This window comes from Neophocaena asiaeorientalis, unplaced genomic scaffold, assembly GCF_003031525.2.
Source record: "Neophocaena asiaeorientalis asiaeorientalis breed wild unplaced genomic scaffold, Neophocaena_asiaeorientalis_V1.1 scaffold21, whole genome shotgun sequence".
In the NCBI taxonomy this organism is placed as follows: Eukaryota; Metazoa; Chordata; class Mammalia; order Artiodactyla; family Phocoenidae; genus Neophocaena; species Neophocaena asiaeorientalis.
This window is the reverse complement of record NW_020174053.1, coordinates 1926029-1945983: the sequence shown is the minus strand read 5'-3', so window position 1 is coordinate 1945983 and position 19955 is coordinate 1926029. Positions and strand designations below refer to the sequence as shown.

Below are 19955 nucleotides of genomic sequence, written 5' to 3'. Positions count from 1 at the left end.
AGTGGGAGATAAGAAAAGTAGGTTGGGGTGTAGTATTTTTGAAAATTAATTGGACAGTATTGCACAGGATCAATTTGAGATGGGAGATCCCTGTAAGGATGCTACTGTAGTAGACTTGGGTAGAGTCAGGGAGGGGCCTGCACTAGAGTGAAATGAAAAGGAGGTGGCTGTATGAGATATAGTTACATTGAGATGTCTGAATTTGGCAACTAGTAATTTCATGTGGGAATTGAGCAATAGGATCAATCTCCATTGTTAATACTCAGGAATTTTTAGTATGAATTTTTAGAATTATTTTCATAACTTGGGACCCTGTCAAGTTTAGCACTCCCTCTATAACCTTCTTTTACTTACTGGTACAGAGCTTCACAGGGTGGGATAGAGCTCTGTGATTGGGGGAGTAGGCAGAGTATCAGGAACAGATGAATGACTTCTGAGAGTCACAGGCATGATATCATCAAAGCGCCCATGTAAAAATGCCTGTGTGAAATCAAGAGCTTTCTCCTGATCTCCTGGTTGGAAGAGCATGGATTTTGTAGTAAGACCTGGGTTGGAACATGGCTCCATCACTTCCTAGCTATGCAACCTTGGACCTCAGTCTCCTTTTTGATAAAACAAGGTTGTTGTATTATATTTTAAAAGGATAAGGTATATTAAATGCTTACCATAATGCTGTAGTAGCAATGGCAGTGACTGGTGTCTGATTAAATTTGCTGCACAGAGTTTCTTCAGTCTTTCACTTTTCTCCTCATTCTGTATTCTGCCATTATGGCTTCATCTCTCTGAAGCAGTTAATTAGCTGCAGGCTGTCCCTATCACTTGCCAAAATATAAAGGACAAGGTGCCAGTGATCTTTAAAGAACTTCCTCTTTTGTAGGCGACTGTGCTATGATTTTTAACTGAATATCTGCGTACTCGGTGGAATTAATTACTCTCTATTTGTGCTTTCTTTTAAACAGGGATGCTGAAGGACAGTATTTGTAGGAGAGTGCAGAATGCTGATAAGTGAAGGCAGAGAGAGAGGGAGGGAGGCATGCCTAGAGTTACTAGTATGTGGAAGGGATAGCTATAACGGCCAAGTAAAGTCTCAGGTCGCATTTCTTTTCTACCCAGGGATTTGCCCCAATTAGCCCAGAAAACTATAATTTAGTCCTGTCTGCGCATGTCGAGGTCTTTTGTCCCTCGGCGGACACCGTTGCCTGCCAAAGGCTATGTCTCCGCGCTCGTCGCCTTCGTAGGGCGCCGAGTTCTACCTTTTTTCCCACTCTTGCCATGGCGAGCCGAGGAGCCCGGCAGCGCCTGAAGGGAAGCGGGGGCAGCGGCGGGGACACGACCTCGGCCGCCGACAAGCTGCGGGAGCTGCTGTGCAGCCGGGAGGCGGGCAGCGCAGAGCCCCGGCCCGAGTAGGTGTGCGGGCGCGGCGGGGGCGTGGCCGGGCGGCGGGCGGCGCGGGGCTGCCGGTAGCGGGTCTCGCCCGCGCTGTGCTGTGCTGCGCCCTGCCCGACCTTCCCGCCGGGAGGGCCCGCCGCCTCTTCACCCTGCTCTTTCTGCTCTTCCAGGGCGGGTGGACGCTGGGTCTTCACCCTCCTTAGATTAGATTCCCCAGCTCGGGTCCCGTGTTGCTAGTGAAGAAACCCTGCAGGTCTGTGCGGCTTCCGGCCCAGGCCCAGGGTGGGCTGGGGGCGTGGGTGTGTGTGTGTGTGTGTGAGGGAGAGCGAGAGAGACAGGAAGAGAAACAGTTTATTCATGGAATTGGCTCATGTAATTATGGAGGCCTGCAGGGTGAGCTGGCCAGCTGGAGGCCCGGGAAGAGTCGCGCTTGGAGAGAATTCCTTCTCGCTCAGGGGAGATTAGGCCTTTGATGGCTTGGGACTGTCTCAGTCCGACGCGGTGTGTGTGTGTGTGTGTGTGTGTGTCCGAGCCCCCGTGGGGGACGCAGGCGAGAGCAGGGAGTACCTTTTCCGGCTGTCTCTCCCAGCTTCCTTCAGTCCTCGCAGAGTCCCGACCCTTTACTCTTCTGTGTGGGCCCCACCACCTTGCACACCAGCAAACACCTCTCTTTTCAAGCCGGAGGGCTGCAGGTTAAGCCTGCGCTGGGGAGCTGTCAGCATATGGAATTGGAAAAGGTGATGTCCACTGCACAAGTTAGCTTCTGGGCATTTGAACAGATGGGGAAATGAATAAAGCCATGGAAAGTAATGACCTTGTTAGGAGAATAAAGAAAAGGCGAATAACAGCTTGTGGCCTGTAAGTGAGCGATTTGTTGGCTTGGGGTAAGCGGAGTGTCATAGATGCAAAGAACTAAAGTGCGTGAATTAGCTTACACCTTAAAAGCAGGAAGTAATGACTAACGTTGATTAAGGTCTTAATTCGTTCCTTATTTATTCTACTCAGGACAATTAACGGTTCACCCTTTTAGGTGACTAACTCATGTGCTTTGGTGTCTCTTGACTTGTTGTCCTTTCTGTCTAGTTTTAGCCCTTCTAGTTGGCAGGTCCTTTCTGACACATACTTTTTTTTTGCTTCTGAGCAGGTTATCTGGGAACAAAGCAGGACAAGTCTGGGCACCTGAAGGATCTACTGCGTTCAAGTGTCTGCTCTCAGCAAGGTTATGTGCTGCTCTCCTCAGCAACATCTCTGACTGTGATGAAACATTCAACTACTGGGAACCAGTAGGTGATTTCTTTAGTTTTTTTGTTCTTGATTTCACTGCTTGGAACCTTGTTATGAATCAAGATACAAATAATATACAAGTGTGACTATTAGTAAAATAACCTTATTTTCATTTCTGTATTCTAAACTGATGATTTACCTCCTATTGAAGGATATAGGAATTTGCTGTTATACAAAAAAGGTGTAATTTGTAATTTTCTTAAAAATTTTTTAAGTCAAAATATTACTTTGAGGTAGTTTAAAAATATTAAACGTAAAAGAAAAGCAGAAACTCCGTGTTCCACTTCTCATGGCCAAATCCTTGTCCCCAGAGGCAACCACTTTCTTTAAACATTTTTGGTTTTTTTCTTCTGATGTTTAGTAAAATAAACAATGTTGCTACATACTACGCTTATATTGCTGTTTCTTGATTTATACTTTTATAAGTTTGTTGGACTCCCTGTTATAGGAAATGCAGAGGTGAAATTTTCTGATCACATTTTGCATAAAACAATAAGGAATGCTTAGGGTAGGTAGTTTAAGGAAAATACAAGATTTAGAGTTTTCCTGTTTTGGTTAATGAGTATTTTTAAAAAAATAAATAGAGGGTAAAATTCAAGCTTTCAATGTTGGCCAAACAATAATCCTGTAGGATTTATAATGTCTTAATATTTTTCAGTATTGGGTCATTTTGATTCTTATCCATTAGTTGCAAACCTTATTGAGAATTTCAGCTTTTTTGTGTACCTTTGTCTCATTAATACTTTTGCTTAGAAACTTCACCTGCATCCTCTTAACAAGGAGTTTTGGCCAATATAACCCTGAATCCATCCGTTTTGTACTTTCAGACACACTACCTCATCTATGGGAAGGGGTTTCAGACTTGGGAGTATTCCCCAGCTTATGCCATTCGCTCCTATGCTTACCTGTTGCTTCATGCCTGGCCAGCTGCATTTCATGCAAGAATTTTACAAACTAATAAGGTAAGGGCGGGCCAACCTGGAAGCAATCACAACTGATCAAGTGGTGGGTGAGTCTCTGGAACAATTTGGGAAAAGGACCAAATATATTCATAGTTAGGAGGGGATTGTTTTTAAGAAGAATCATTTATTCATTCATTATTCAACAAGTATTAATGGAGCAACTTTTATTTGGTAGACACTTTGTTAAGTGCTCTGGGTGTAACAATGACCAAATCCTTGCCCTCGTGGAATTTATAGTTTAGTGGAGAAGACGAACATGGAACAAGTAATTATAAATGCAGTGGGTCATGGAGGAAAAGTACAATGTGCAGTGGGTTAGCATATTAGGGAGAGCTTAATTTAAACAGAATACTGAAGGATAATTAGGAGTTAACTGAGACCTAACCTGATTACCTTTCAGAAATTTGACTATGGTGTGTCTTAGCATGGATTTCTTTGGGTTTATCCTGTTTGGAGCTTACTCACCTTCTTGAATCTTTAGACTTATGTCTTTTCACAAATTTGGGAAGATTTTAGCTGTTATTTTTTTAAGTGCTTTTTCAGTCCCACCCTGTTTCTCCTCTCCTGAGCCTCCAATGATGTGAATGTTAGATATTTTATTACAGTCCCATGGGTCCCTGAAGCTCTCTTCACTTTTTTTTTTTTTTTTCGGTACGCGGGCCTCTCACTGTTGTGGCCTCTCCCGTTGTGGAGCACAGGCTCCCGACGCACAGGCTCAGCGGCCATGGCTCACGGGCCCAGCTGCTCCGCGGCATGTGGGATCTTCCCGGACCGGGGCATGAACCCGTGTCCCCTGCATCAGCAGCCGGACTCTCAACCACTGCGCCACCAGGGAAGCCCTCTCTTTTTTCCAGTCTGTTTTCTCTGTTCAGATTTAACAGTTTCTGTTGTCTTTTTTCCAGTTCATTGATGCTTTCCTCTGTCTCCTTCATTCTGCTGTTGAGCCTACCCATTGAGCTTTTATTTTGGTTACTGTATTTTTTCAGTTCTAAAATTTCCTTTTGGTTTTTCTTTTTCTCTTCTATTTCTTTACTGAGACTTGCTATTTTTTCATTTGTTTCAAGCGTGTTCTTAATTGCTTATTGAAGCATTTTTACAATGGCTCCTTTAAAACTTTGTCAGATAATTCTTATATCTCATCTCAGTTTTGGTATCTATTAATTGACTTTTTTCCTTCAGTTTGAGATCTTCCTGGTTGACAAGTAATTTTTAGTTGAAACTTGGACATTTTGGGTATTATAGTATGAGACTCTGGATCTTATTCATGGGCCCAGCCTGCTTCCTCTGCACTATTCTGCTTCTCTTTTAGCTGGCTTCTTTTGATACCACTGCAGCTGGAAAAAGGAGAGGGTTCACCACCTTGTGACTGCCAAATGGGGCTAGAAGTCCAGGTTCCCAACTAGACCTCCACTGATACCACCCTAGTGGTCAGGGTAGAGGTACCTCATTACTGCTAGGTTTGGGGGAGTGGAAGTCCAGGCTCTCCAAGTGGTCTCAGAGGAAAGATATATAGGATGAGGGAGTTAGTAGAGAAATAACAATATGCAGTGCTTAAGGTTTTCATCTCCATTTGGATATCCACTGTCACTTCAAATTTGGCATATTCAACCCAGAGTCCTACCTCTTACATCAGTGATACAAACAGCAAGCAAAACAGGAATGAAGATATCTGTTCTCTTGTTCTTTCTTCCAGTTTCCTCCTTTTTAGGTTCTGCCAGGGTGAGCCACAGGGCAAGCGGGAGTTGTGGCTTATAGGGTCCCAGCCCCATCATCATAATTAGAGTAGAAAAGGTTGGATTGTTGCTGAGAAACAATATGGTAATAATTGGCACCCCTAGTGATGGTTACCTTTACAACTTGCTACCCTAAACAAGAACAGCTTTGTTCTCTCTATGGATTGAGGTGTGAAATTCTCTGAATTATACACTCAGCAGTGGCATCCTGTACATAGATCCATGGGCTACTTAATTTCATGGAGCACTGCCAGATCGCTCTCCAGAATGGCTATTCAACTTTATACTCCCTACAATAATGTTTGGGGTTTCAGCTTCCTAATATCTGAGCACTTGATATTTCTGACTTTCTAATTTTTGCCCTTCTCATGTATATGAGATGCTTCTCATTTTAATTACATTTCTCTGACAACTAGTAAGGTGGAGAATTTCTTCATGTATTTATTGGTCATTCATATTTCCTTTTCTGTGAATTACCTATTTACATCCTTTGCCTGTTTTTCAGTTGGGTTTTGTGGTTTTCTCTTGTGATTTGCAGAAGTTCTCAACAGTAACCCCTTGTAAGTTTTAGATCCTGGAAATCCTTTCTCTTAGGCTGTCACCTGTCTACTAACTTTGTCTGTGGTCCTTTGTTGAACAGAAATCTTTAATTTTGATAGAGTCAAACCAATTAGTTTTTCACTTACGGTTGGTGGGTTTTGGGTCTTTCTGAAAGAAATCCTTCACCACAGGTCACAAAGATATTCTTATGTATTTTTCCCTAGTAACTTTATTATTTTATCTTTCACATACAAGGCTTTAGTCCATTTGAATTTTATTTTTTATAAATTGTGGAAAGATCCAGCTTTATTTTTTCCTATATGGCGAACTGGATTTTCCAGCACCATCTGCTAAATAATTCATCCTTTTCCTTCTGGTTTGTAATACCATCTGTATCATACATCTCATTCCCATGTATGTTTCTGGCCTTTTTAATTCTGTATCATTGGTCAGTTTGTCAGAGAGTACCATGTTGCTTCTATTATTATGGCTTTGTAGTATGTGTTAATATTTGGCTGATGAATTTCTCTATCCATTTTAAAAATTGTGTTTCATTTTTAATTTTTTAAATATTTATGTATTTATTTATTTATTTGGCTGCACTGGGTCTTAGTTGCTGCCCACGGGATCTTTAGTTGCGGCATGCAAACTCTTAGTTGCAGCATGTGGGACCTAGTTCCCTGACCAGGGATTGAACCCAGTTACCCTGCATTGGGAACACGGAGTCTTTTAATTGCTGGACTGCCAGGGAAGTCCTTAAAATTGTATTTTAAAAATCATTTTAGAATCAATTTGCCCCTTTCCCAAATTCTGGTAGGTATTGATTGGAGTTGCATTGAATTTATGTATTAATATGAGAATCAATATTTATTTAGAGTGTTGAGTCATTCCATCCCTAAAATGATGTATTTATCCACTTAGTTAGGTTTTCTGTGTCTTTTAATAAAATGTAAACAATGTATCCATTTTAGGCTTATCCATTCTTTGACTAGGATAATGACTAGATTCTTTATACTTTTTGTTACTGTTATGAACGGTATCTTGTTTTCTGTAATTTTTGTAGGAGGTCATTGCAGGTGAGGAACACAATTGTGAGGAACACAGTTGCTTTTTGATCTTGATCAAAATCTCACTGAATTTCCTTATTAGTGTCAGTGGTTTGTCAGGTGAATCTCTGGATTCTCTTTCATCTGTGCATGTAGAGTTTAGTTTCTTCTGTTCCATTCCTCATATCTCATTTCTTTTTTGTGTCTTTTTGCACTAACCCGACATCCAGTTACTACGTTGAATATTAGTTGCTATGGGAGCATCACTGTCCTATTCCCAAATACAGTTCTTATATTAACTTGTGTTAATTTTTAACTTTCTAAGTGTGTTTTTGTACTCTCCTCAACCAGATGAAGAGTCCTTAAGTGTGGATACCTTGTACTAAAATTATCTGTATTCCTAGTAGCATCTAGAGAGTGCTCAATGTATAGTAGGTTTTCAGTATGGTTTTATTGAATTAATGAATGAACTTGGGCATTTGCTGATCACTTGATTGAACATAATGATGAAAACTGAAAGAACTTTTAAGTTATATGTAGTAATATTAATCATAGAATATATTTAAATAGTGCTTATTTTCAGAGGTATTCATTGCTTTTAAACATACCAGTATACTGTAGTATAAAAGCTATTCGGTACAATTCTTATTATTTTGTTATTTTTATTTGTAAAATTCATGTCAATTCCTACAATTAATAAAAACCACATTATAGACATTTGAAAAATAAGAGGAAAAATATGTACCTAAGTCTCACTAGCCTGATATAGCCACTTTTACCATTTTATTATATTTCTTTCCAGTTTTTTCATATACAGTACTTCTGATTTCCATAGCTGTAACTCTGATGTATAAATAATGTTATATCATATATTTTCATTTAGTATTTTGTAATATAATTTTATAATAATTATAATCAGTTATAATTGTCTAAGAAATGCTTGTTGAATAAATGAGTTTTATATCATAAGAATTTTTCCACTGTCTTTGTAACCATAAACTTTGATACGTGTATAATAATACATGAATAGATATAATTTAACCATTTCCCTGTAATTGAACATTTTATAGTTTTTAAAATAGTTTTTACTAAGTTAGTAGAGCTGCAATTAACATTTTTATGAATAGAACTCCTCCCCTCCCATATTTTGAGTTACTTCTGTGGGCCGGAATCAGAGAAGTAGATATACTTCTATACTTGAATTTAGGGACATGAAAATTTGCATGGTTCTTGATACATATTGCTTTTCAAAAGGATTATATCAATTTATAGTTATTAGTGACAAATGAGAGTGGTTTCATCTTTAAGAGTTTTTCTAACTTATCTTTAACTTCTGTTTTCTTGTTCTGGGTTTCTTTCAGATTCTTGTCTTTTACTTTTTACGATGTTTGCTGGCTTTTGTGAGCTGTATATGTGAACTTTACTTTTACAAGTGAGTATAAAAGCTTTGCTTCTAAAAGTGCTATGAGGAAGCCCAATATAGCATAGATTATTACTGTGATAGTAGAAGCAGTGTTTAGAAACAGAAAACATTTTCCTTCTAGCTTCTAATATTATATCTAAAGTGCAATTTCTTATTTGAAACGAACCATTGGAAGGGAATGCTTCTAATTATCACTTTCTTTCCTGAGGTGATAAATGGCATATCTTCATATTATTAACTTTAATTCTGTTAATAAATATCTAACTGGTATTTTTATTTTGTAGGATTTAGTAGGGCCCTTTTTTTTTTTTTTTCTTTTTTGGTCCTGAGAGATAGGATCATGATTTCTTTCTTCTCCCTTTGAGCTGAGCTGATAGGAAATTATTCCCAGTGTGGAACTCAATGCTCTTATTTGCACCCAGTACATTGTCTTTCACCAAGTACCTATTGGTTGAATGAATATTAGTGAAAGTATTAAGCAGTTAAGTGTTCCAGTAATAAAAATAGCTACCTTTTTTTAACATGAAACCTAAGAAACATCTTATTTTAATAATGCCTTAAAAGGTGTCTGGACTTAGTAATCATTATTTAAAGTCTTCCCACTGCAAAACAGCCAAAAATATAAGATAAAAAAGTTCTTTGGCCTTGACTCTGGGTAGAATAGAGGAAAAAAAAAGAAATCCAGGGCTTCCCTGGTGGCACAGTGGTTGAGAGTCCGCCTGCCGATGCAGGGGACACGGGTTCATGCCCCGGCCCAGGAAGATCCCACATGCCGTGGAGTGGCTGGGCCCGTGAGCCATGGCCGCTGAGCCTGCGCGTCCGGAGCCTGTGCTCCGCAATGGGAGAGGCCACAACAGTGAGAGGCCCGCATACCGCAAAAAAAAAAAAAAGAAATCCACTGCTGCCTTTGAGGATTGTAATCTTAAGTTGGTCTTTATATGAGTTCAGGACTGAATTCAAATCACCCACATGGCCCCCTAAACCCCAAGTTGAGAGTTTACTTTAAATTGTTCTGGGTTGTTAGTGTTCCCAGGCATCTTGCAAAAACAAATGTAAAATTTCTCTAGAGAAGTGGATCCTTAATCCAGGTGTCAAAGCATTACCATAGATAAAATTCTAGTGAACAAGAATTTATAGTAAAAATAAATGACAAATCACAGAAGGGAACAAAACATTATGAGTGAGAGCCAGCAGAGATAACAGATCAATAGAAAGCTGACCTGCAAAACTTCATTTATTAGGAATTACTAAAATAAGAATATAAAATAATTACATTTAATATTTTTAAAAAATAAAAGAAGGAATTGAAAACATAAAGAAGAAACAAGAGACTAAACAATCAGTGGAGTGAAAAAGAACTTGCAGAATGGGAGAAAATATTTGCAAACCATATATCTGATACGAGATTCATTTCCAAAATGTATAAGGAACTCCTGTAACTCAATAGTAAGAAACCTAATAATCTGGCCAACATATATGAAAAGATGACAGTATCACTAATCATCAGGGAAATGCAAATCAAAACCACAGTGAGATCACTTCATATTTGTTAGAATGGCTCTTGCCTAAGGAGGCAAGAATATACAATGGAGAAAAGACAGTCTCTTCAGCAAGTAGTGTTGGGAAACCTGGACAGCCGCATGTAAATCAATAAATTTAGAACCCTCCCTCACACCATACACAAAAATAAACCCAGAATGGCTTAAAGACCTAAATATAAGACATGACACCATAAAACTCCGAGAAGAGAACATAGGCAAAACATTCTCTGACATAAATTGTACTAATGTTTTCTTAGGTCAGTCTCCCAAGGCAAGAGAAATAAAAGCAAAGATAAACAAATGGGACCTAATCACACTTACAAGGTTTTGCACAGCAGAGGAAACCATAAACAAAACAAAAAAACAAACTACAGACTGGGGGAAAATATTTGCAAATGAGGTGACCAGCAAGGGCTTAATTTCCAAAACACACAAACAGCTCCTATAACTCAATAACAAAAAAACAAAAAACCCAATCAAAAAATGGGCAGAAGACCTAAACAGACATTTCTCTAAAGAAGACATACAGATGGCCAGTAAGCACATGAAAAGATGCTCAACATTGCTAATTATTAGAGAAATGCAAATCAGAACTACAATGAAGTATCACCTCACACTGGTCAAAATGGCTATCATCAAAAAGTCTACAAAAAATAAATGCTGAGAGGGTGTAGAGAAAAGGAAACCCTCCTACACTGTTGGTGGGAATGTTAATTGCTGCAGCCACTATGGAGAACAGTATGGAGGGTCCTTAAAAAACTAAAAATAGGATTGTCATATGATCAGCAATCCCACTCCTGGGCATATATCCACAGAAAACTAATTTGAAAAGATACATGCACCCCAGTGTTCACTGCAGCACTATTTACAATGGCCAAGACATGGAAGCAACCTAAATGTCCATTGATAGATCAATGGATAAAGAAAATGTGGTGTGTATACATATATATATATATATATATATATATATATATGTATACACACACACAAAATGCAATACTATTCAGCCATAAAACAGAATGAAATAATACCATATGCAACATGGACGGATCTAGAGTTTATCATACTAAGTGAAGTAGGTCAGAAAGAGAAAGACAAATACTATATGATATCACTTATATGTGGAATCTAAAATATGATACAAATGAACGTATTTACAAAACAAACTCACATAGAAAACAGACTCACATAGAAAACAGACTTACATAGAAAACAAAGTTACTGTTACTAAAGTGGAAAGGGGGTGGGGGAGGGATAAATTAGGAGTTTGGGGTTAGCAGATACAAACTAATATATATAAAATAACAAGGTCCTACTGTATAGCACAGGGAACTATATTCAATATCCTGTAATAAACTGTAATAGAAAAGAATATGAAAAAGAATATATATATATGTATATATACTTTGAATCACTTTGCTGTACACCAGAAACTAACAGAACATTGTAAATCAACTATATTTCAGTTAAAAAAAAGAAAAAAGAATGGCTCTTGTCTAAAAACAAAGACAAGTATTGGTGAGGATGTAGAGAAGTTGGAACCCTTGCACGCTGTTGGTGGAAATGCAAAATGGTACTGTCACTGTGGAAAACAGTTTGAGGTTCCTCAGAAAATTTAAAAAAATAGAGCCACCATATGATCCAGCAAACCCACTTCTGGGGATTTATATAAAAGAATTGAAATCAGGATCTCAAAGCAGTATTTGCACTCCAGTATTCGTTGCAGCATTAGTCACAATAGCCAAGATTGGAAACAACCTAAATACCCAGTGAGAGATGAATGGGGTGGAGGACGTGGTATACAATGGAGTATTTTTCAGTCTTAAAAAAGAAGGAAATTCTGCAAATGTGACGAAGTGGATGAACCTTGAGGAAATTGTGCTAAGGGAAATAACTGGTCACAGAAGAGCAAATATTGCATGATTCCACTTTCATGAGTTATCCAAAATAAATAGTTGAACTCATGGAAAAAAGGGATAGAATTGTGGCTGCCCAGTTTGGGGGCAGGTGGAAATGGAAAGTTGCTAATCAATGGGTATAAAGTTTCACTTACGTGACGTGAATTAGCTGTGGAGATCTGCTGAACATTATGCCTATAGATAACAATACTGTATTTTACATTTAAAAATCTGTAGAGAAGGTAGATCTTATATTAAGTGTTCATACCACAATAAAATTAAAAGGATTAAAAACAAAAAAAAAACAAATGAGACTACAAAAATGACCAGGCAGGTTTGAAAAAGAACCAACCAGAACTTCTAGAAATGAAAACATAATGATTGATATTGAAAATTCAGTAGATCAAATAACTGATTAGACACTTCTAATAAGTAAACTAGAAGATTGATCTGAAGCAATTACTAAGAATGTAGTACAGAGTGACAGAAAAAAGGAAATATGAAAGGCTAAGAAATGTGTGTGGGGGCTTCCCTGGTGGCACAGCGGTTGAGAGTCCACCTGCCGATGCAGGGGACACGGGTTCGTGTCCTGGTCAGGGAAGATCCCACATGCTGTGGAGCGGCTGGGCCCGTGAGCCATGGCTGCTGAGCCTGCGCGTCCGGAGCCTGTGCTCCGCAACAGGAGAGGCCACGACAGTGAGAGGCCCGCGTACCGCAAAAAAAAAAAAGTATGTGGTCGAGTTGAAAGATCTGATATATATCTAATCAGATCTAGGAGAGAGAGAATAGGGAGAGGCAGGATTCAGGGAAGTAATAGCTAATAAGATTTTTCCAGAATCAAAGGAGAAAATATGCTAATGCAGAGATTCAGGAAGCCTAACATGCTGAGCTGGATAAATAAAAAGGAATTGGTAAGACTGTGTAAAACAAAGGACAAAGAAGATCTTACAAGTTGACAGAGGAGTAATATAAAACCTACAAAGGAATGTCAGGCAGTTAGACCAACAAAAGCATTCTCAAAAGCCAGAAGACAAAAAATATGTTCAAAGTTCTGTGAGAAAATGACTGTCATCCTAAAATTATGTACTCAGCTAAACCACCTTTTAAGACCAAGAGTTAAATAAAGACTTTTCAGACAAAATATAAAGAAAGATCAAACAAAAGCCAGAATTTACCATTAAGAGATCCTCACTAAAGAACCTTCTAAAGGATATATTTAGGAAGAAACAAAATTATTTCAGAAAGAAGGTCAGAGATGCAATAAGGAACCTGAGCAAGAAAATAGGTAACACATAGTTAAGTCTGAACAGATATTGACTAAATGAAGCAATGATCACCTCTAATAATGTTTTATTTATAGGGTTGAAAAGGCCTGTAAGACAAAAGTAAAAGGAGGTATATAATTGCTTTAGAAACATTGACTTAGATAACTATTTATTAAAACTTTGGGGGCTTCCCTGGTGGCGCAGTGGTTGAGAGTCCGCCTGCCGATGCAGGGGACATGGGTTCGTGACCCGGTCCGGGAAGATCCCACATGCCACGGAGTGGTTAGGCCCGTGAGCCATGGCCACTGAGCCTGCGTGTCTGGAGCCTGTGCTCTGCAACGGGAGAGGCCACAGCAGTGAGAGGCCCGCGTACCGCAAAACACAAAAAAAACCTTTGGTGTAACTCCTAGTCTTTTTTTCTGATAACTGCCATCTATTGAGCAAGTCTGTGCCTGGCACTCTTCTGTGCACTTTACCATGCATTGCCCTCACAGAAACCTTATGCAGTAAAAGTATTATCATTATCTTCATTTAACAGATGAGCAATATGACAGATTATGTAACTAGATGAGGGTACCACTGCTAGTGAGTGGAAGGGCCAGGATTTTAACCTGTGCCCATCTGAGGCCTGTTATTTTTCCACTATATCAGGCTGTTTTCCTACTGATATTAGAAATAATCTAGCACAGAAAGTGTACATTTCCTCTTAGGTAGAGAGCTTCTCTCCTGCTTAAGGAATAAGAATGTTTGGGTTTCTTATGCACATGGAATTGCTAACAGACCTGTTGAGACAGTTCTGTATTTGACTTTAGATCTTCAGTGTTCTCTGTGATGCAGACATGTTTTTGTCCTTTAATTTGAAATTTCCATCCTGAAGGTTTGCTATGCTGATAGTCTTTGCCTTTCCTCTAGGGCTGTGTGCAAGAAGTTTGGGCTGCATGTGAGTCGAATGATGCTAGCCTTCTTGGTTCTCAGCACTGGCATGTTTTGCTCATCATCAGGTAAGTAAAAGAGCAGGTGAGGGCATAAAAGGATCACTGATATTTCACAGTTGCATCAAGCAGAAGAACTTGTCCAGATGTAGGTTATATTTGTGTAACATGTCAGTAATCTATAGTCCTGTTATCTACCTGATCTTGATTGACCTTTACAGCCATCCTGTGGTTGTAAGGTCAGATAAATATTTATAAGTCAGATAAATATTTTCTCATTTTTGCAGGTAAGGACGCTGAAACTTAGAAAGGTGAAGCGACTTACTGAAAGCCAAAGAACTCATAAGTTGTAGAGCTGTTATTTTCATCAGGTTGCTTTCTATTACATTATTATATTTTTTATCACAGCAGGGCTGAGAAACAGAGGCATCCACTGCCTTTCTTTGCTTTTAGGGGAAGGACAATAATTTTGTTATTTTGCTCAAGGAAGCACTTTATGTCTAAAAACCCTGGTCTTGATGGTTCTATTTTATGCCAGTTATTTGCAGTGTATTCTATAAAAGTATAAACGTATACTATAAAATACAGTATTCTATAAAGTACTGTATTTTATAGAATAAAGTAAGCTTCTGGAAATTTAGAATAAAATTGTTAATGTAGAGTGGTGGCTTTCAAACCGTGCTGCCATTGAAGATTTGTGTTCTATGAGCTGAGCCAAAGTGGCCTGTTGCCAAAAGGTAGCCTGTTTCCAGTTTTCCAGAAAAATTAAGTTACTAGATATAATCATCTCAATTTTAATTTTAATTTTTGCTTGTGTGTACCAGAATCTAGTATACACACTAAATATACACAAAAAGTAGTATCTAGCGCAAAAGTATATATTTGCTTTTCACTGACTGTATCAAAATCCATGTTCTGCAGAGATCTCAGGGCCTCACGCCTGAATAACTTTGAGATCCACTGTCCTAAATGAGACTATGCTTTGCCCTCTGAGCTGGCAGAGACCTCATATTCCTCTGCTCCCCTTGGAGCTAGAATCAACAGCTTTGGATGGCATCAATATTATTTAGCATTTATCTGGGAAGGTTGTACCTCACATGGTTTTTTTTTTGTTTTGTTTTGTTTTTTGCCGTACACGGGCCTCTCACTGTTGTGGCCTCTCCCGTTGCAGAGCACAGGCTCCGGATGCGCAGGCTCAGCGGCCATGGCTCATGGGCCCAGCCGCTCCGCGGCATGTGGGATCTTCCCAGACCGGGGCATAAATCTGTGTCCCCTGCATCGGCAGGTGGATTCTCAACCACTGCGCCACCAGGGAAGCCCTTCACATGTTTTTTTAGTTACTTTGCTACTCCTAAAATTGATTCTTATGTGAGGGAGATACCTGAGAGTATTTTTAGTTTTATAATTTCAGCTGAGGATGTTAAGGCACAGATAAGTTAAAGGCATCCTTTGATATGAGCCTCTGAACCCTTTGCTGAGTTTCTCAAATCATACTGCCTGTTCATTGTGGTCCCTGTTGGAGTTGGTATTGATTTTTCTAGTGCTAGGTGAAGCACTTAAACAGCAGGGAAAGGCAGATCTGCATTTTTTGTAGAGTTGTTAGAAACATTTTGATGAAATGTTACTGTTGCAGAGACCCTGAAGGTGGTCAGTCCTCTGCTGTATGCAACAAGAAAGTTACCTTGATGGAAATAATTAGGGGGACATCTAAAGGCCAAGCTATCTATGTCAGTGGATGAAGGATGCAAAGCAGTGCTGCCATCGAACATATTTGTTCCTTGAGAAGGCTTCTGAGAATTCCTACGGGGTACAGGTTGCTAATAGGACAGTCTCAGAAGACTATCAGAGGATAAACTTCTTCAGAAACAGATTGTTAGCAATGGCTCTAAATTTCTTGAAGCATACTTCCTGTCTGGAAATATAACCTGGAGGTACATCTGGGGAACCTGGAATCCTGTAAGTTTTAGACTTGGGGTACAGGCCAGGAGATAAATGGTATGGTTGGCATCGTATAATTGGGTGATGTGTTGGTACATAAAAAACAGGAGAGAGAAAATAAAATCATTGAACTTTGTTTTTTTTTAACGAGTATCACTTTACTCCTCATTTCTAATATAGCATTGCTCAAAGTGTGTTCCTGGTTATTGACATATTGCAGTGCAGCTATATTTTTAATAACTGATAACTCATAAATCTCAATCTCTTGTCCCTTTCCCCCGTTTTCTTTCATTTCTTTTGTCTTGCAGCATTCCTTCCTAGCAGCTTCTGTATGTACACTACATTGATAGCCATGACTGGCTGGTATATGGACAAAACTTCCTTTGCTGTGCTTGGAGTAGCAGCTGGGGCTATCTTAGGCTGGCCATTCAGTGCAGCTCTTGGGTAAGAAACTAACCTGATTCATCTTCCATGTATCACTGGGTATATAGTCAATCCTAATGTTAGGTTACCTCCATATTCTTTGGGTAGGACCTAAAGTTATAGAAATTAATTATTCAAAGATTCTGGGAATTGGAAGAATATTTCTCTTAGTACTTGTTGTTACGATTAATTCTAATAAGAAAGTGACTGTTAAGCATCTGCTGTATCCTGTGCACAGCTAAACCCTTTATGAACTTTATTCCTAAACCTACTCTGTAAGACAAATACAATTATTAGTGCTTTTTTTTTTTTTGGTGGGTCTCCATTGCTGCGTGTGGGCTTTCTCTAGTTGCAGCGAGCAGGGGCTACTCTTTGTTGTGGTGCGCAGGCTTCTCATTGGCTTTCGTGTTGCAGAGCATGGGCTCTAGGTGCGTGGGCTGCAGTAGTTGTAGCACGCGGGCTCAGTAGTTGTGGTGCGTGGGCTCTAGGGCATGCGAGCTTCAGTAGTTGCGGTGCATGGGCTCAGTAGTTGCGGTGTGTGGGCTCTAGGGCGCATGGGCTTCAGTAGTTGTGGTGGGTGGGTTCAGTAGTTGTGGCTCGTGGGCTCTAGAGTGCAGGCTCAGTAGTTGTGGTGCGTGGGCTCTAGGGCGCATGGGCTTCAGTAGTTGTGGTGGGTGGGTTCAGTAGTTGTGGCGCGTGGGCTCAGTAGTTGTGGCTCGTGGGCTCTAGAGTGCAGGCTCAGTAGTTGTGGTGCACAGGCTTAGTTGTGCCGTGGCATATGAGATCTTCCTGGACCAGGGAACGAACCCGTGTCCCCTGCATTGGCAGGCAGATTCTTAACCACTGTGCCATCAGGGAAGTCTCCAATTATTAGTGCTTTATATAAATGAGAAAGTGGACTTCGAGAGGTTTTGAGTAATTTGCCTTTAAGGTTATGTTTGCTTTGAATCCAGGCCTTCTGACTGTAACAGCTGATGTTTTTTCCATGCTGTACCACCCTGTGCTGTGCATTTTCCCAGTCACCCAGGCTTGTTATCTGAGTTTCCTTTCAGTTCTTCTTCTCTCCTGCCTGCAGCATCTTTTTTTTTTCCAAGTTCCATAGTACCTCTCATTCCTTTTGTACTTTTTGTTTTCACAACTCCTCTAGTTTGTGCTGCCTTAATTTCTTGCCTGTACCACTAGTTATTTAGAAAAATATGTTAGTTTGTGTTAAGGTTATTATCATAGTAGTATATCTTTATTATTTTAAAAAAGTACCAGATTGTATGAGGTAAAAAGAATTCTTAGTTCTTTTCTCCCCTAACCCAGTCTTCACAGTTAGTCACTGCTGATAGTTTTGTACATATCTTTCCAGAAATTATCCTTACATGAATAAATGCACACATACACATTTATACATACATACTTAAATTCTTAAAACAAACAGAATTATCCTATACATATGCATATCTTCTGTACATAGATTTATATCGTCCTTTGTATCAGTTGCATAACATTTTACTATTATATGGCTGTCCATAATTTATTTAACCATTGTTTTATTGGTAGGCATTTGGTTTTCAGTTTTTTTGCTGTTATACCCAATGCTTCAGTGAACATTTTTGTACATATATCTATACACTTGTGGAAATTTATCTATGGGATAAATTTTTATAAGGGAGTTACTAAATCAGAATAGACATTTAAAATTTTCTTAAGTGGATTTTAAAGGCTGGTTTCCCCACCTCCAATCTTTTCTTCTATTCTGTACATCATTCTCAAATTAATTATATTTCTCAAGATTTTGTGTAAGAGCCTCTTCTGTACTTTCTGCTCTTTCCATCATCTTGATGAGTCCCAAATCTTTATATAGTCCAGTCATCTCTTAAGCTTCTCTCATGTATACCCAGCTGCCTATTGGATATCTCCATTTATATAGCTAAACATTTACAGAACTGAACTCATTATCTTCCCTCCAAATCTGTCCTTTACCTTTGTTTCTAGCCCAGAAATGGTACCACCGTCTGTGCTGAGCCAGGACCTGAAAATTATCTGTGACTGTTTTCTCTTTCTCATGTCTTATTAATTTCTTGTACTTCTTGAATATTTTTTTTTTTTTTGCGGTACGCGGGCCTCTCACTGCTGCAGCCTCTCCTGTTGTGGAGCACAGGCTCCGGACGCGCAGGCCCAGCGGCCACGGCTCACGGGCCCAGCCGCTCCACGGCATGCGGGATCCTCCCGGACCGGGGCACGAACCCGCGTCCCCTGCATCGGCATGTGGCCCCTCGACCACTGCGCCACCAGGGAAGCCCCTGAATATCTTTTCAATCTACTTTTCTTCACCTCCCTCTGTTCTTTTATGTAGGCTCATAAATGATCTTCCCATCTCTAGTCTTGATCCTTATAAATCTGCTCTCCACGCTCAAACTATAGTTATCTTCCTAAAATGCAAATATGATTTTATCACTCTGTTTTGTCTTTGTAATAGCTTCCCCATTGCTCTGTGTCACAGAGGTTGACATTCTGTAGCCTGTGGGTCACACATCCAGCTGGCCTGTTTTGTATAGCCTAAGAACTAAGAAATTTTTACATTTTTAAAGGGCTGTTAAAAAACAACACACACACACACACAAATATGCAACAGAGACCATATGGGGCCTGCAAAGCCTAAAGTGTTTGCTATTGGATCCTTTAAATAAAAAGTTTGCCAACCCCTGCTCTATGGGGTCGAAACTTTAATGTGACTCACAAAGCCTTGTTCTTCCCTCCTTTTTACTTTTCCATCCTCCTTTTGTCAGTTTCTCCATTCCTTTTACTCTCTACTGGGTTTACATTTAACTTCATGAGTTCCCCAAATACCTCTGAGTTGGCGCATTTTGATTAGTCTGCCTTTAGATAAATGCTTTCAGGATCACAGTTAATCAGTCAGTTAGCAATGTACTATCATTTATTGACTTATCAAAGGAGAAATGCAGGTGCTATGGAAATGTAACTAGTTGGGGAGAAAAAAAAACACAGAATGTTAATGCAATATTTAGGTAATAGAATGTGGAATTTCAAATCTTAGAAGAGATGTTCACATGACATTGCCAAAGAGATGATAGAGACGATAGTGCCATATAAATGTAAAGACTTTATGGAAGAGGCAGGAGCAGAGCCTGTAATTGACATTGGGTAGATTCTGTGTAAGTAAATAGATTGGTGTGGGATGGAATTCTTTGTGAGTGGAGCATAGGTAAGGGCTCTGACTAGTGTCCTAGATTAGGAAGTCATGGATATGAAGGTGATTGTTCATGCAAGAGGAGTTGAAGCACCCGAGAAAATGAGTATATATAGAGAAAAGTACAACCTTGCTTTTGGGAGCTAGGACCATGGTAGGGCACACCGTGAGGCAGGGAAAAAGAAGCCTAGAAAGGAGCACTAGGGAAGCCCCCAGAAAAGAACATCTGAGCCAGGGAGTCTAAAGGGAAGGAGCAGATGCTTTGTGTCAAGTGCAACAGAAAGACAATGGGAGATGAAGCTTGTGGAAACATACTGGGTTTGGCGGACAGGAGATTCCTGGTACCTTAGATCAGTCTTAATAGCTTGATGTTAGGCCTTAA

General features: G+C 39.5%; 1 protein-coding gene across 9 annotated transcripts in view; it reads left to right on the top strand.

Moving 5' to 3' along the window:
- Nucleotides 1-1216: 1216 nt before the first annotated feature.
- The window catches only part of ALG9 (ALG9 alpha-1,2-mannosyltransferase), a 96166-nt gene continuing 77427 nt past the window's right edge, over nt 1217-19955 (top strand). For 5 of the 9 annotated variants that reach the window (XR_003004420.1, XM_024754243.1, XM_024754246.1 and 2 more), the window contains exons 1-6: nt 1222-1403; nt 2534-2672; nt 3501-3635; nt 8316-8386; nt 13994-14082; nt 16260-16395. Coding sequence is in view for 8 of the 9 variants with exons in the window: in XM_024754243.1 (XP_024610011.1) it covers nt 1273-1403; nt 2534-2672; nt 3501-3635; nt 8316-8386; nt 13994-14082; nt 16260-16395 (701 nt within the window). In the remaining variant the exon portion in view is untranslated. Of the gene's footprint in view, nt 1404-1448; nt 1643-1905; nt 2127-2533; nt 2673-3500; nt 3636-8315; nt 8387-13993; nt 14083-16259; nt 16396-19955 lie in introns of those variants that run through there. The other 4 variants (XM_024754240.1, XM_024754244.1, XM_024754242.1 and 1 more) reach the window with 4 other exon arrangements.